Source organism: Puma concolor, chromosome A1 (assembly GCF_028749965.1).
Source record: "Puma concolor isolate L17-30 chromosome A1, mPumCon1.1.hap2, whole genome shotgun sequence".
NCBI classification, from domain to species: Eukaryota; Metazoa; Chordata; class Mammalia; order Carnivora; family Felidae; genus Puma; species Puma concolor.
Window position 1 is genome coordinate 240,541,155 of NC_141667.1, and position 17,659 is coordinate 240,558,813.

At 38.8% G+C, this 17,659-nt stretch overlaps 1 protein-coding gene across 5 annotated transcripts in view; it reads left to right on the plus strand.

Moving 5' to 3' along the window:
* XPO4 (exportin 4) overlaps positions 1-17,659 on the plus strand; it is a 118,056-nt gene that overhangs the window by 25,418 nt on the left and 74,979 nt on the right. For 3 of the 5 annotated variants that reach the window (XM_086715264.1, XM_086715258.1, XM_025923565.2), the window contains 3 exons: positions 5,469-5,574; positions 10,942-11,083; positions 15,345-15,483. In XM_086715264.1, the coding sequence (XP_086571390.1) occupies positions 5,481-5,574; positions 10,942-11,083; positions 15,345-15,483 (375 nt within the window). In that variant the 5' untranslated portion in view covers positions 5,469-5,480. Of the gene's footprint in view, positions 1-5,462; positions 5,575-10,660; positions 10,832-10,941; positions 11,084-15,344; positions 15,484-17,659 lie in introns of those variants that run through there. The other 2 variants (XM_086715260.1, XM_086715262.1) reach the window with 2 other exon arrangements.

Below are 17,659 nucleotides of genomic sequence, written 5' to 3' on the forward strand. Positions count from 1 at the left end.
CGAGCAGGGGTGGGTCAGAGAGAGAGGGGGACACAGAATCCAAAGCAGGTTCCAGACCCTGAGCTGTCAGCACAGAGCCCGATGCGGGGCTCAAACTCATGAACCGTGAGATCATGACCTGAGCCGAAGTCGGACGCTCAGCCAACTGAGCCATCCAGGCGCCCCAAAACTGAACAATTCTTAACTTAAAATTTTCCGTGAATGAGTCAAAAACTACTGGTAAACATGTTTTTGGGTAGTACATCTGTGATTTTCTAATTTGAACATTAAACCATGCTCTCTCTCTAAAAGATGAGGGAGCCTGCTGGAAGCTGGAGGGTGCTAGGTCCCTGGGTAGTGCGTGGAATTCTAGTTTTTCTTCCTCCTTTCTCTGTATATTGGGCTCAGAGATTTCACTGTGTCTCTGTGTGAATATGGACAGTTAGCATTTACCAACATGTATCTGTCTACTTTCTCTTGTTTAAAAAAAAGAAAAAAATCTTTAAAAAAATGGGGTTATAGGAGGCCAGCAAAGTTTGAGACGTTTGGGTGGGCATTTTGACAACATGGCTTCTCCTTCGGCATGTTTAACTGTGATGTTTAATGGACATCCTTGCAGTTGAAGATGACACTTTTAAAATAAAAATTCTCTCCTGATGATGACTTAAGCCCCGCCACTCGCAGGGAGAATCAGCAGAACCTGTAGGCTCTTATTTGGAATTGACATTCTCTTGTAATTGTGTTCCTGTTTATTTTTCAATTTGCTTTTCGTTTCACCGGAAAGGAAAGATGCTCAGTTTTAAATGTTGAAAGTGTACAAGTGGCTTTGTTACAATACTAAATGTGTACACGCACACAAAAAGGAAAGATGGGCGAACGATTAGAGCAAAGAAAATTTTTATTATGAGTTGTGTGGCATGACTTCCAAGTTTGTTTTCTACTTTTGTAGCTTGTTTCCTATCTACAAGTCGTGCCTGATTTTTCAGTCTGACTTTCATATCCTTTTTTCATGGTCCTGTAAACGATGATATTTATAGTAAGCCTAGAATATTGTTTGAATTTCTTTGCGAGTTATCCAACAGAAATTAGCCTACTCAACTATGTCTCCTCGTTAGTAATACTTAAGAGAGTCAGATCAGGGGCTTTGGTGTTACACAGACTTAAGACCAAATTCTGCCTTTGATACTGTGATCTTGGGTATGTGACAGTCTGTGAATCTGAGTTTCTCCATACGTAAAAGAGAGGCAATAATTCGTACAGGGATGTCGCGGTGATTAAATGAGGCAGCGTATGTAATTTAGCACTCTGCATGAGGACTAAGTGGTGCTGTTGTTGTTCGTCTTAATAAAAGTTCTCGTAGCTCTCCAGAGAAAGAAAGAGTCTAAAGGTCTCATAGGATTTGGCACGTGGAGTTTCTGACTTTTTGAGGACGGGTTTGCATGATGGGAGAAGCTAGAATGCAGTTAGGGGAGGCAAAAATGATAGACTCATAATTACTTGTGTGATTTGATTAATGTATGTCTTTTGTAAGACCCAGAATTCCGTCAGGGCGGAGATGGTTCTCTCTACTCTTGTATCCTTAGCTTCTGCATGCTGCTTAGATTATAGTCAGCCCTCAGTAAACAGAAATCATTTGGTACTTCTGGTTCTCCTGATGCCCCCCCCCCTGGAAAAAAAACCCTCATATTAAATATGTCATTTAATCTATTTTTCAGTGAATCTTGAGCTCCAGCTTCAGATGCCCCTAGCTGTGCACCACCAATGGTGTTTCTTGAGGATTTTTTGTAAATTGAGGGGGGTCCGGCCAGGCTGGTGGAACAGCATGGGCTGTGCCAGAAACACCAGCATGTTGGGCTAGGGCTTTGTGAGCTTCAGATCTCCTGCTGGTGCAACTCCTTAGAAACACTTCTCAGGGCGCCTGGGTGGCTCAGTGGGTTAGGCATCCTACTCTTGATCTCGCCTCACGGTTCTTGAGATGGAGCCCTGCATCGGGCTCTGCACTGACAGCATGGAGCCTGCTTGAGTTTCTCTCTCCCTTTCTCTCTGCCGCACCCCCCCCGCCCCAATAAATAAACAAACTTAAAAATAAAAAACACCTTTCAGTTTCTTCCTGTTACTGCCTTTATTTTCCTGAAGACACCTGGAATTGCTCATCTGTTGTTTCCTGTCTTCCATCAGGCACTCTGCTTCCGCCTGATTCCAGCTCTTCTGATTCATTTGACTGTACCTTTGAAGTGTGAGCTCTTCTCAATCTTTTGCTATTAGGGACAACGAAAGGACACAAACAGGCAATACGAAAAGGCTTTTTTACTATTATTATATCTTTACTGAAACTTCTCAAGCTATGTAAAACACTAATGTCTGTATCGGGTCTTAGAGGAGGACTTTTACGAGGGATTTTCTTCCTTTCTATCCCCTTGCTTTAAGCATAATAAGTCTTACATGATCCTGAACCACCTAAGTGTAGTTTCTGTTGAAGAGTTAGGGCCCTGAGGTCAGTTTCCACCTCTGCTTCCTCCCTGACCTTTAGCAGATTGATCACTCCATTCCTCATCTGTAAAATGGGAATAATAATAGTTTCTACCTCATAAGGTTATTAGGATTAATGAGGTTATATATCTGTGTGCCTATCCATCTGTTGAAAATAATGCCTCGCAACACTAAGTACTCAGTGAATGTTAGTTATGGTGGTGCTGCCTCTCTTTTGGTATGTGCAAGGCTCTAGGAATTTAGAGATGAGTAAAGTAAGGTTTCTGGTATCAGAAAAATCATAGCGAAAAAGAAAAAGGGGCAAGCAAATACATACAGTACATTATGGTAAGTTGGGTTGGTAGAGATACATATCTAGTGCATTGCCCGAGGTGAGATGGAGACGTTTGTGTTCAGGCCACGGGGAGAAGGTCAGGAAAGGCTGACGAAGGAGAAGCCGAAGCAGTTTGAAGGATGAGTTCTGATTTCTGAGCAGGAAGGAGTTCCACAGGTAGGGGTATAGGTATATAAGTCAGTACTAAGCAGGGAATTTTGTGGGAAAGATGCATGTTTTTGACTTAGAAGCTAGCCTGTTAAATCTTTGGGGGCTGGAAATCTTTTCTTTTACTTTTTATTTTTTTTTTTTTATTTATTTTTTTATTTTATTTTATTTTTTTTCAACGTTTATTTATTTTTTTGGGGGACAGAGAGAGACAGAGCATGAACAGGGGAGGGGCAGAGAGAGAGGGAGACACAGAATCGGAAACAGGCTCCAGGCTCTGAGCCATCCGCCCAGAGCCCGACGCGGGGCTCGAACTCACGGACCGCGAGATCGTGACCTGGCTGAAGTCGGACGCTTAACTGACTGCGCCACCCAGGCGCCCCTCTTTTTCTTTTTAAACAAAAAATCTTCTCAGAACTCGCTGATGCACATAATTTACTATTTGCAAACCATTGCCAAGTCATTCATTTTCAAAAAGAATTAAAAGTTTTGGTTTTGGGAAACTAAAGTGAATACCGTGTTGCCATCTAATGAATCAATGGATGATTTTATTGTTTGTATGATCATGTTCAACCAGGTGGTTAATATAAACCAACTTTTACATTATATTTCATTACTTATGAAATCTGATATTTTATAAATGAAATATTCTGTTATATTAAAGTTATCTTGAGACCTGTATTTTATGAACTATGTGAATATCAGGATGTCCGAAGATCATTAGCTTTAAGAACTATTTTTGTTTGCAGAATAACTGGCATAATTAATGACTTGCAAAATTATGTATGTGTACTGCCTTTCAAGGGTGATGAGAAGAAAGAATATATAAATCAGAATCACCTGGGCCATCCATACTTGTTGCCTTATATTCGTAGCAGTATAACATGTTGTAATAGTGTTTACTGATATGCTGGTTTTGGGGGTATAGTCAGATATTAATGATGGAATATCTTGTAAAAACACAAACTTGTTGAGTTAAGGAAAATGGTGAGAATGAAGAATTTGCAAATGGAAGGACAAAAATGTTTGTATTTAGCATAGTTAGTTGTTCATAGTAACACTTTTTCAAAAAATGTATTAAAGAACTTAACACAATTTGGGGCACCTGGGTGGCTCAGTTGGTCAAGCGTCCGACTTTGGCTCAGGTCTTGATCTCATGGCTCATGAGTTCGAGCCCCACGTCAGGCTCTGTGCTGGCAGCTCAGAGCCTGGAGCCTGCTTCGGATTCTGTGTCTCCCTCTCTCTCTGCTCTTCTCTTGCTCATTCTCTCTCTCTCAAAAATAAATAAACATTAAAAATAAAAAGAATTTAACACAGTTCTTTATAATGAAAATATTTTCGTTTTTATCTAGAGAGCTGTAGAGGGTGCTGTATCATTAGGAATAGTAGTCTGAACGGGTCTTGGCTAATTATAAGAATACCTTTAGGCCAGGCTATCAAATTTGGTTTTATTATTATTTTATTTTAACTAAAATTATAGTGACTAATGTTGCATAATTGATACAGCTTGAAATGATGATGCATAATTGATACAGTTTATAGTTTATATTAATATATGGTTTATAATGTACTTGGTTTCAGTAATATAGTTTATAATGTACTTTGTTGCAAAATGTTCTTTATCTTTCAGATTGTTTAAATATAGTTGAAATTTTGATTTCCCCATTTCATATTGGTCACAGTAGCGAAGGTTTATTTTCCTACCTGTCCTCTCCCAAATTGAGAATTCTGCTATTTCATTGGTAGGCTGCATAAGCAATCTCTTCTCTTCAGATGGGTCTCAGTGAGTCAAAGATAATGAAGCCATGCAATGAGACTATGTATTTTAGGTGGCTATATTTTAGGTTCAGAAGAATATTATCTTTAGAGGAAAGATTGTTAGAACAAAATGGAATTTAAAAACCTGGCAGACTTTAGAAGTTGGTTTTGTTAAGCCAGAAGTCTGACTTTTCTACGGATTCATTTATTCAGATAGGAGTTTTGTAACTTCCAACTCCACTGTTCCGTACTTTTTCTGGTTTAATGGTGATTTTAGGAAACCTGAAGTAGAATTAATTATCTGATAATATTTTTATCGTAAAGCATTGCTGTGAGAAATCAATTTTTATGACTTTGGATTTGGTTGCACCAGTGCGGAAAAATTTAGAGATAATTTTCATTTAGTCAAGTTAGATGAAGTGGTATATTTTGGAATAAAATGCAATAAGTTAGCTGTGTTTAAAAGATACAGAAAATGTTATATAAGCATCTGTCTTCTAAAATGTAGGCAACTTTGAAACCTTGCCAGGAATTTCTTCCTTTTTCCTGAAACCGTATTTTAAATATTTATTACGAAGTTTTATACTTCAGTTTCTGTAAAATAACAAGCAGGAATTTGATGTCCCAGTGCCCCCCCCCCCGAAAGTGAAAGTGTTTTCTCTTATTGCGGGTAGAAGGTTTGCTGTTGTTCAAGCTGTCTTATTAAACAAGTGTACTCTGTTTTTTGTTTTGTTTTGCTCCTCTTGTTTTAACCCTCAAGGCGCCACCTTCCATGGTTAATAACGAACAACGCCAGCATGCAGAGCACATATTCTTATCGTTTAGGAAATCAAAGTCACCATTTGCAGTTTGCAAGCATATTTTGGGTAAGTATTCACTTTTAAAATATTTTTGCAGAATTGAATATAGTCTTTCTATCCTGGATGTTAGATATTTTAAATGCCTTTTAAAACAAGCAGGTGTGTGTAATTACAATTTTCCATTAATAGTCATTCTGTTGAAGTGGCTTTAAAGATAGTCCATAAAGCCAGATAGAAGACTGTTTCTACTTTGACTTTTTTTCCCCCAACTATAGTAATTTGTAAATACAGTAAGTTACTAAATATAGTAAATATGTATAATTTGTTTTATTACTGACCAAAACATGAAGTCTGTTAATGGTGGGGGGAAAATCTAATATTTTTTCAGTTCTCAAGAGTGCTATCACTTGTTATAGGAAATGCACTATAATATATCTTACTCTAGTGTTTTGAAATTATGATTGTTTTTGGAGGTTTCAACAATTTTTCTTTCGTGCAAAAAATTTTTTTAACCATATAGTTTGTATTCAGCTTGCTTAGCAAATATTAGTTCTATGTAGATGATCGCTGTGTATTGTAAAATGAAACATTAATTTTTACTCTTGTAAAAATATTTTACAAGTACCTTTTATCTGACATACATACAGAAACAATCTCTTTCCTTTAAAAATAATCACAAAAGTTGTAACTCTTGTCCAGAGATGGCATTTTCTAAGTCCACACAGACACAGACACAGACACACAGTCTTCTGTCTCTTACATATTTTTCAGTGATAGTAAGAGAGATTTCATTGGTTATTGTTATTTTAAAACTTAATTGTTTATTAAGTCTTTCTTAATTGGAGCCATTTTTTGTAACCCACACTTGAGCCTCTGAAAGGCTATTTGAGTTATTCTTGACCATAAAATTGGTTAGTTGCATATTAGGAACTAAAATATCTGACCTTTTATTCTTACGCTTTTAGTAAGACTTATCTGTTAGCCACCAGCACTCTCTGGTTTCCAGATTGAAATAGCCTGCAATTAAATTTAAATGTTAAAAATGCTTTCCGTATAAGGGCTTATGAGTGCGTTGTTAGGTTGGAATAGAGAGAGCACTGCTGTAGGACCTGTGAGGTCTATTCTCCATGGTATCAACTTGAGGAAGTCACTTAGCCTCTCGGAGCCTGTTTTCGTCTATGAAATGGGAACAGTGGTACCATTTTCCTTAATGGGCTTCGTTGCCTTAAGTTGTTGTGAGGCACAAATGTAGTAGCCACATATAAAACCACTCTGTGAACGGTAATGCGAGGAGCCCCGTTACCTGATTTCAGATGGCGTTTTAAAAATAAGGTAACCTTCACAAAGTGCTCTGTTCTGTTTGCAAGGAGCTCGCAGAGGTGGTTGAAGGTGGCTGTGTCTCATTCAGGAGTCAGATTTTTCACTAGAGGAGCAGTCAGTTTTAATAACCACCTTTTAAATTCTACATGAGGCAGTTTTTATTTGTTTTATTTTTTTAGTGGTCAGGTGTCATACTTGGGTGAACTTGTTTCTGGCACTAAGAAAACTTGCTATCATGCCTGTGGAGAATATTTAATTCAGAGTTAAATCACAAGAAGTAAAGCTAAACATCAGCGTTAAGAATTCAAGGGAGCTTTCGTCTTCACTGCCTTGAAATTGTTCAGCGTTAATAGTTTAGGAAACCATTGTGTTAAACTAGTCGCCTAACATAATTCGAGTCTGGTTTTTATGGCATACGCCTTAAGTACGTTAATTAGGATTCCATCAGTTTCATCGGACTTTCTATTGTAATGCAGTTGTCATTCAGTACTAGTTGGGAAATAGTTGATCTAAGTTGTAAGTATGTTATTAGAGTGTATTTGTTTATACGACTCTTTCCTTTTTAGAGTATGTATATTTTATGAAGTACTGTTGCTTTGTTACGATTTGAGCTTGTCTGGAATACGTTTGTTTTCCTGATAAAAATGTCTAAAGAATAGTATTGCTAGTTCTGGCTGTGCTTTTAAAACCAGTTTGGGTTTTGAGATATTAACTATTTAAAAGGTTGAGTGCATGTATTGTAATCTAATCATTAATGTACTGCAAAGCCCTGTGTTACATTAATGTTTACATCTAAACTTCACAGAAAATCTTTCAACTCCTTACTCAGTTGCCACCAGCACAGAAGGGTTAATTCCTCTAAGAAGACTTCTCATACAAGTGGCAGTCAATCGCAATTCAGAATTTTCACATTCTTAGCTAGGGATAATATGTCATTTTTATACAGTGTCTGGGTGATATATTCTAATAAAGGGGAGACTTTCTCTTTGATGCTTCCCTGTTCTGGCCTCTTAAAATTCTTCCTTCCCACTTCTGACCTAAGTTTTTATTACGTTTCTAGTTTTCCTCATTTCCTTCTCTTCTTATCCTTTTGTTGTCATTCTGGGTGTGCTTTTTCCACTCTGTGTGCGCGCGCGCATTTGCGTGTGCATGTTGCACGCCCCGGCGCGTTTTGTCAGAAGGGTACTTTTGGATTTCTGCACCTCAGACAGAAGTCTTTGGCATTCAGGAAGGTGTTACTTTGGTTTGGTCAAATGTGCGTTCACAAATCCTGAGTTCTGTTCTTGTTAAAGATACACCCCGACCAGCGCTTCCGCAACTAACTTTGCAGCGTTCTTCTGTGTGATTTCTCCTCCTCCCCCCGGGGAGAAACGGGTTTCTTCAATTTCTTGTCTCAGAAGTGGTTGGAGCAAAATGAAGCGAAACTGAGACTTCTTATCAGTTGGGGTGCCTGTGTACACGTGTGTATCCACGTGCTCTGGAGCCTGTGCTTTGGACAGAAGTCTTTCATGCCAGAGAGGTGGTCGTGGTAGCTGAGCATCTGGGCCTTGACTACTGTGGTTTTAGTTTTCTTTTAAAAATATTTTTTGGCCAGAATGTGGTGCTCTGCCTCTCATTGTTTCCTTCACTTCAATTTTTGTCTTCATGGCCCTGTGTGGTTTCAGATGGCTGACGTGATAGAAATGAATTTTATTTACATAATTATTAAAGTTACCGTGGTAAAAAGGGACAACTTGCTGCCGAAGTGGCCTAAAATAATTTATTCTCTAGACAATGCCCTGGTCAGTGGAGAACAACTGAAAAGTATCAGAAATTCTAGATGACTTGTGAGTTCCTCGTGAAGACCTTGCCATTTCAAGCATCTTTGGAGCAGAGAGCAAGGATAAGGCTCATCTATCCACGTGAAGGCCCAATCTTCTGCTGGTAGCTTCGAGAGTTCCATAGAGCACCTTTTGCACATTTATATCGTGTTGAAGTGCGGTTTATGAAGGCTGGTGACAGTTTCGTGAGAAGGTGTAGTGCGATCCATTAGGTTAGGAGAATTCCTTCCTTGAAATTTGGAATTTGGCTTTCTTTTTTTCAGGTTCCTCCATTCTTAGAGAAGCTTCTTACGGGAGTAGGAATGTAGAGATGCCCAAACAGAGGCATCTAAGAGTCACCTCGGAAACTGTTGAATGTCTGTCATTCACCTTCTGCAGTTAACTCCCTCCCTCGTCCCTTGCAAAAAGGAGGGGGAGGCAGGAAAAACAGCTTGGCTGTAAGCACAGGTAGTTAGAAATAAGCATGTTTTGTTGCTTCCGGAAACAGGAAGGAGCTCGTTTGGTCTTCTCTTCCTTGGCACGTGCGTTTAGGGGTGGCTTAGTGTCGCCCCAGGAACATTCACCGGCCACGTGATCCTGAATTCTTTTCTCTTAGTCCCCTGGTGCGTCAACACTTTCTTCAGCCTTAAAAGGCAGGAATTGAATTAGGTGACCTTTGGGGTTCTAGGTCCAAAATTCTGTGAGTCCCTAAGATTTTGCTTCTTTGTTAAAATCCATAACTAAGGATCTGGGGTTTCTTGTCCTTAAGATTTTTACTATGGCAATAGAAAGTGAAGTTAGGCAATCAGCCATCGTTTACTTTATAGAAAAGGTTTATAATAAGAGATTACTTGAATCACCTTTATGAAGCGGTACCGTATTTCTCCTTACGTGATCTAAATAGATGTAGCTAGTTTCTGTTTCAGTTCCTCTTACACTCACTTTTTTTTTTCCTCCTGAAACTTTAAACACATCTTTTTATGATAGGTTTACGTTTTTGGAAGCTATTGCTTTCTTTACTGATAATATTTTAAGGTTTCTAAATTTTTGTGAGTTCTGATGATCATCTCACTTAGAATTCATGTTAAGAAAGCATGGAATAATCAAACTTTTTTAAAAAGGTCCAAACTGGGTCCTCTTTTTGGTTTTGTTATGTTCAAAACTCCTATTTGGTAGTCTAAATTGATGGAATTTATGTAGGGTGTACCTTTTTTTTCACCCATTTTTATAGCGTATTGTGTCAAGATCACTCAAGATTTTTAAATGACCTGAGCTTGAGTAGGAGAGAAAATGATGTGCCTCCCTATGTCTTCATGCTCTTCTGATAAATTCTTGAAGGTGCCATTCTATGCCTAGAGTTAATTTCTCAGGGCTCTCGGATACTCATGTCTAGTGATCTTGGCAAATAACCTGCAATCTAATCATAAACTTTCATGGATTTCACATGATGGTTATTTTTCAGAACTTCAGAAAATTTCTACTTTTTCTTGACTTCATTTTGACTGTTTCTCCCTTTTGATAATGCTGTTTGGAAACTGATTGTAGTGGTATTGGTGAATAAAAGAAAAAATAGAAAATTAAAATATTTCTTAGGTATGTTAATTTTCTGTTTTTTCTTTCCCTCCTGATTCAGTTTTTAGTTCAGATACTATAACTTGCTAGTTAAGGCTGGGGTTTTCTAAGTGTAGCTTTGGAATTTTACTCAGTTTGATCAGTATTGCAATCAGAAAATTCACAAGAACTTCTCACCTTGGGTAAATGTGACTCCCCCCCTTTTTTTTTTAAACATTTTGAGAAAAATAACCTGAATGTGATTGTGTTTATTTCTGAACTTGCTATTGGGGATGGGCCATCCTGCTGAAAGCTTAATTTCTTAACAAATATTTTAACAGCATGGCTCACCACAAATAGTAATGTTCAAAGACGAGTTTATTAAGATATTTTGCAAACGCAAAGCTCTATTTTGCACAGGGTGAGAATCTCTTAGGAAATTTTCTGATTGCTTTATATTTTTATTTTTATTTTTTTTAAAGCTGTGTTATTTTTTAGTTCTTCATGCTTTGGAAGTAACAGTTGAAGAGAGGTGAGGAAAGTTTGTGAAAATTGTGATCGGTGATTAGCTGCCACCTGCCTGGGGTGTCTTCTGAGAGGAACTAACCTCTTTGTGGTGCTAGAGCAAGGTCACTGGATTAAAAAAAGAACAGGTAACCATCTTATTCCTTGTCTGAAAAGTTCTGTTTTTAAATTAATAAATGCAAACTGTTCAAAGAAGGAGGAATTGCTGTTTAAAGAAAGTTTCCAATTTTCTCCTCAGAAACAAGTAAAGTGGACTATGTCCTCTTTCAAGCTGCCACAGCCATAATGGAAGCAGTTGTCCGAGAGTGGATTCTCTTGGAAAAAGGTAGCATCGAGTCACTGCGAACATTCCTTTTAACCTATGTCTTACAAAGGCCTAAGTAAGTACATGGCGGAGGCGCTGCTCAAATACCTGCGCTGCCCTTGTCTTGTCTTGTCTTTTTTTCTTTTCTTTTCTTTTCTTTTCTTTTCTTTTCTTTTCTTTTCTTTTCTTTTCTTTTCTCTTTTCCTTTCCCTTTCTTTCTTTCTTTCTTTCTTTCTTTCTTTCTTTCTTTCTTTCTTTCTTTCTTTCCCTTTTTTCCTTTATGTTTTTAACGATAGATGTTTATGGTTAAGCTCTGCTTGGGCTCATATTTTAAAAACTCACACACACGTGGTTGTGGGTTGTTATACTGCTTAATGAAATACGACTTTATATTTAAGCTTATGATACAGGGTTTTGTTTCTTGGAAAAGATGGTGCTGGATATTAAGGGTTTTTTGTGGACGTTTAGTTCCAAAGATTTTGCTTATGAATAAAAGTTGATCTTGGACTCCATGGAAAATCCTTTGTACATAGTCGTTCTTTCGGTGTTTGGTAGCATCGTAAGACATAGGTGAGTATTCCAGGACACGGGTGCGAAGGGTGGTCAGGTGCCATTAAAACACCAAGTGTTACACATACATGTGCACGGAAATGCACATTAGGAAGGTTGTAGAAGAGAAAGCACCAAATTTGTTCAATACTTTCTTTTGGAAAATGGATCAGTTTTAAGAAGTAGGGTAAAAGTGAGTTTTCTTTTTGTGTTATGTACGTTGTGTTGTTTGAACATTTTACAAGATTTGTACATTCATTGCTTGTGTGTGTGTGTGTGTGTTTTTTTTTTTTTTTTTGGTAAATCCTTCAAATACCAAGTTGTCTTTTAGGAAGAGGCACTGCACATCGCACGTTTGCCATTTGTGCAGTTGAACAATTGAATCCTTTTTCCATACACATACACTTTCAAATTCAGTGAAGAAATGCTCTCTAATTGGAACTCCTGGTAACTAGGCATGTCGATTAATGGTGATCAGTATGCATGAAGCTTTAAACATAATTTAGAGCACACCTTTCTTTCTACGGATTGTTCACTCGCGGTCTTCTGAGCTCATAATATTTAATAATAATTACTGGCGTGAATTTAGCATGCAGGTAAGTGCCAGTTGCTTTGCCTAAAGAAAAATGCATAAGAGAAAAAAGGCAAGATTTACTTAGCCTGTAAACAAACGTTGCAGGTGTAATGGGTAATACTTTCTGTAGATGACTGGATAGAGATGTATGTAAAGGGAGGGTTTGGCTTGTTTTTTCTGGTTTTAATAGAATAAGGGGAAACTGTCCCAATTTCAAACCTTTCTCTTCTCCTTCATGCTGATTTTCTTTATTTAAATTTTAATTTGTTGTTTGATGAGGCCATTTGGGTGTGCTCCTGGAGCTGCTCATTGATCCCAGTTTTTCTCCACCCTCCCCAAGTTGGAACTGCTGAACTCTGGAGAGTTTGATAGACTTAAATGTGTGGTAAATTTTGATTGCGTGTGTGTGTGTGTGTGCGCGCGTGTGTGCGTGCATGCACACATGCACATGATCTCTTCTATTATCCAAAACAATCTAATTCTTCAGTAATTTTCATTAGTTCAGGAGCTATTTTAGAGTTGATTGTAAGGTTCCACATTGAAATAGTTCACTTACGTATTTCCCCCCAAACACTAAAAAAAAAAAAAAAAAAAAAAAACTTTAAGCAAAGTTGAAAGAATAATACAATGAACACACACACACTCTTTTCCTAGTGGAGGCTCAGTTAACATTTTGTCACATTTGATTTCTCTCACATATATGCATTTTCCCCTGAATTACCTGAAAGTATGCTGCAGAAATTAGGATACTTCATCCTTTTTTTTTTTTTTAATGTTTATTTATTTTTGAGAGAGAAAGTGTGAGCAGGGGAGGGGCAGAGAGAGAGGGAGACACAGAATCTGAAACAGGCTCTAGGCTCTGAGCTGTCAGCACAGAGCCCGAGGTGGAGCTTGAACTCACCAGCCGTGGTATCATGACCTGAGCCGAAGTCACAGGCTTAACCGACTGAGCCACCCAGGTGCCCTCAATACTCTTGATATAATTGGCATATTAAATTAATCTAATATAATTTTGATCCTATATTCTCATTTTCCCAGTTGTCTGAATAATGCTATTGATATCCTTTCCTCCTTTATAAGTTATTTGTTTGATCCAGGATTTAACCACAGATTATACATTGTGTTTAGTCTCTTTACTCTGTTTTAATCTAGAATAGTTCTGCCTTTTTTTTGTCTTTCATGACAGAGACAATTTTATCTTGTAGAATTTCCTACAGTATGGACCAGAGTCAAGTCAAAACTGTTGGTATACCGCATAGGTAGAATACTGTGAATGCTGCATACATAGTGTTGTATACTTCTCGTTTGGTACACAGAACTTTCTCTTTTCTAGTTTTTTCCTCCTAATTGAGATAGCATTTTCACGGAGTGAAATGCCAGGCGCACCTGACAGTATAGCAGGGCGGTTGAGAATCTACTGCTGCCACTGTGTGCACGGGCAGATTGCTTGCCCTCTCTGTGCATTAGTTTTTAAAATTATTAGTATTTAATTAGCTATTAGAGTTAATAATAGTATTGTACTCAAAAGGTAGTTGTGAGGGTTGAATGTATTAACTTTTGTGAAGTTCGTTTATAGCCTTGCATAACATAAACACCAACCAAATGTGAGCTATTATTTATTTTCCTAGTAATTTATAATTCTTGCCAATGGAGGTCGTTAAAACTAGCTTTATGTTCACTTCCTAGTAGGAGTTGGTGTATTTGAAATTATCATGTCCCCCAAAATGTACAAAAACTCCTTTTGGTTAACTCACATTCCTCCTGTTCTTCCCGTACAATCTCTGCATTTATTTGCTTATGAGTGCTTCAAGTGTGTATTTTGCAGGAATATTTTTCACTTCAGTCTTGACATGGGGGGCATGTTTGTTTGTATGTCTAATAGATGCCTGTCATGTGTCGGGGGAGCCCTCCTTAGTAACGGCCCACCATGTTCAGGGAGCTTCAGGGAGTCCCCTCTGGAGAAAGGGACATCACAGTCTTAGCAGAGGACACAGACGTTCAGAGGTCTGTGCATTGCGCCAGGGACTGAAAGAAGCTCAGCGTGTCTGCAGTTTTGAGCGAATGTGGAAGCGGGGATCAGAGAGGGCAGGAGGAGGTCCCTGACCATGACAGACTGTTGAAGTGGGTGACCGTATCAGTTATGTCCCAATGGGGACACTTTGCAGGGGATAGGACAACAGGTAGATTGGTAGTGTCCAAAGAGAGCTCGGTTGGGTCCCACTGCTTGTAAGCCACGTTAAGGAATTGGGGGTTTATTCCAAAGGGCACATGGTTGGTGTATCCTTGTGGCATTCTAGAAGCCGGATTATAAAGTTATGTTATCTGAGCCTTACCTTTAAGAAAAGGTTGTGACAGGACAACTAAATCTCCGTGCCCTAGTGGTCTAGTCTACTTTGTGTACTTTGTAGAATTCCTTCACTTGGGATCATTGCTTCTGCCATCACACTGAAGAGCACAGTTTAGATAAGGAATTTTAGAACTTAAAATTTTTTTCTAATATTTATTTGTGAGAGAGTGCGAGTGGGGGAGGGGCAGAGAGAAAGGGAGACACAGGATTTGAAGCAGGCTCCAGGCTCTGAGCTGTCAGCACAGAGCCCGATGTGGGGCTGGAACCCACGAACCGTGAGATCATGACCTGAGCCGAAGTCAGACGCTTAACCACCTGAGCCACCCAGGCACTCCAAAACGTTTTTTAAAATGTGTGTGTGTCCATAATATATTTTGGGTAGCTAGCCTGTTTCCTTTTCACATTAAAGGGAGTGGGTTTAAGATTATACTACTGGTTGGAGATGGATATTAGATCAGAATTTCTTTTTATTGGTAGAATCATAATCTGGCTCTCAGTGAACTGACTTAGATCTCTTGAACACTGCCTGAAGCAGCTAACATTTATGTAGCACTTAGTATGCACTGGGCACAGTTTGAAGAACATTTGATCCTAGTCACAACCCTGTTAATGTTACCCCCATTTCACAGATGAGAAAACTTAAGGCTCTGAAACGGTCTTGCGTACCAGGGTCACCAAGCCCGTAAGTAATGAAGCATGGATTCAAGTCGAGATCTCCTGGCTCCGGAGACAGTGCATAACCAGTAGGCTGTGCCACCCTCCGATGTGAGCCGTGTGATTAGTAGCGTCAGGCGTAGGGAGAAACTTGGGACTGCTTTTATATTGGGATCATGTAAAGGTTTTCACAATGATCTTTGTGTTTTGCAGCCTCCAAAAGTATGTTCGGGAACAGATTCTGTTAGCAGTAGCAGTAATTGTAAAACGAGGATCCTTAGATAAATCAATTGACTGCAAAAGCATTTTTCACGAAGTCAGCCAGTTGATAAGTAGTGGCAATCCCACTGTGGTAAGTGTGCTATCTGTATTTATAAATAGTTAAAATTTTTATTCTGTGTTTTGCAAATAATACAGCAATACTAACGTCTACATTAAAGAAAAAGTGCACAGTCTGAGAATCGAGCAGTTTTCATTCGTTCGTGTTTTCTTTTAGTCCCTTTTTATATGTTTACATACTCTAGATGCAATGGACTTTGTTTTTTCACTTGATTCTGTTTTTCCATGTTGCCAGTGTTCACAGTCATCGTTATAATGGTGTAAAATACTGTAAGCTAACACACCGTAATATATGCAGCCATTTCTTTTCCTCCATTTTAATAAGCCTTCGACAACTGCTGGTGATAATAGAGATGTTTGAATAAAGTGACACGTAACGTAACGGATTATTTCACGTTGCTACAGTAATGGGCCAAGGTATACTTGGACTACCTACCAGGTGTTAACAAATTTGAGAACCATTGTCCGTGATGGAATTACTCCGGAGAGCCCGTTTCCCCCCCTTTCAATCTCCTGTCTGCCTTTTGAGAACTAGTCGTGCCTAGGAGAGTGACTGGTGGTGGTCCCTCTTCAGAGTTGGAGCTGGTGTTGAGTGATCAGCTGTGGTCCTGGGGAGAACTGTGGACTGTTAATCAGCTGAAGGATATTGTGGGATTGGAAATGGTAATACCTGGCTGCCCTGATTTTCAGGTATTAAGTCTTTAAATGTTTTGGGTAGTTTTTTTCATTCTCCCAGTTTCTTTTCTTTAATCATTTGGAAGACACCTGTGTGCGACTGTGCACCTTACAACTCTTTATGAATTACTTTACATCTTTCAGTGGCCCCTCAGTGAGCGGTGTGAGTTTAATAATTAACTTGACAGTTTGAGGATAGGTTGCAGGTACATTTTTGGAGGAGCCCACGCAGCGTCCCTTCATTTCCATAGTGTGTTGGTCCTCCTGCCCCGCACACCTGTACCACGGGCAGACCCGCACTCTCCTCTTTCTCTAGCCATCTGCCCTCCAGTCTGGCTGATGTAGGAGGGTCTCACCCGAGGGACCACAGAAGCGAGTTGTCAGGATTTTGGACCTTCCTCTACATACCCAAAGTATGTTTTGTTTTTCCTTTGGAATATGCCAGGGGTCATATATCTATTCTTTTTTTCCTTATCATCTTTATTGAGGAATAATTTACATGTATTACCGTATCCATTGAAGATGTACATTTCTAGGAGTCAAGATACAGAACATTTCTTTCTTTAAAAAAAAAAAAATTATGTAAGTACTCTCTCATATCTAACGTGGGGCTCGAGCCGACAACCCTGAGACCGGAGACCCAGTCACATGCTCCCCCAGCTGAGCCAGCTGGGCGCCCCAGAGCATTTCTATTCCTGTTTTGATTTTTAATTGTACGGATACTGTGTTGTTTGCCATTTTGGTGGCAGATTTCTTCAAGAGTACTGCTCTCCGAGAGAATTTTCTGTTTTGATGTAAATGTTCTAGATCTATACTCCAATATGTCACCACTGTGCCAGGCACGTGTAGCTTTTGAGCATTTGAAATGTGGCTGGTGTGACTGAGGAACTGAATGTTTAATTTTAATTTCTTTTTTAACTGAAATTCAAACAGCCATACATAGCTAGTGGCAATCATATTGGACAGTGCAGTTCTAGGCGCTTTGATACTCTGAAGGTCTAATTTTTATGTCTGTTTTGTTTCTGTTTTTGTCTTTTTCACTTAATCTTAGTATTTAGTTGTTTGCATAAACTAACAACTTTAAAAACGTGCGTGTTTTGGGGCTCCTGGCTGGCTCAGTGGGGCAAGTGAGTCCTGATCTTGGGGTTGTGAGTTTGAGACCACATTGAGTGTGAAGATTACTTAAAAACTTAAAAAAGAAAGTAAAAACGTGCATGTTTGAATCATTGCGTTTTAGGAGTCATTTTGGCTTTGTGTTGTGTAGTGAGAAGCTCCCTTGAAAATAGTCCTCAAGGTTCCATTTAAAATTTTTAGATAAAAGTGATTGGGAAGCTACTTTTTACTTCTGTTAATCTTGTGTTAGTAGGCATGGTATCCATTTCTGATGAAGAGCTTTGCTCTTGACATGCTGATGCCTCAGGGTGACCTACATCAGTTGCATAATGGCAGTCTTGTCATTTGCATGGATTTTTGTTAGCATTTGTTGCCTGATTAATGGCCATGGCCAATGGTGG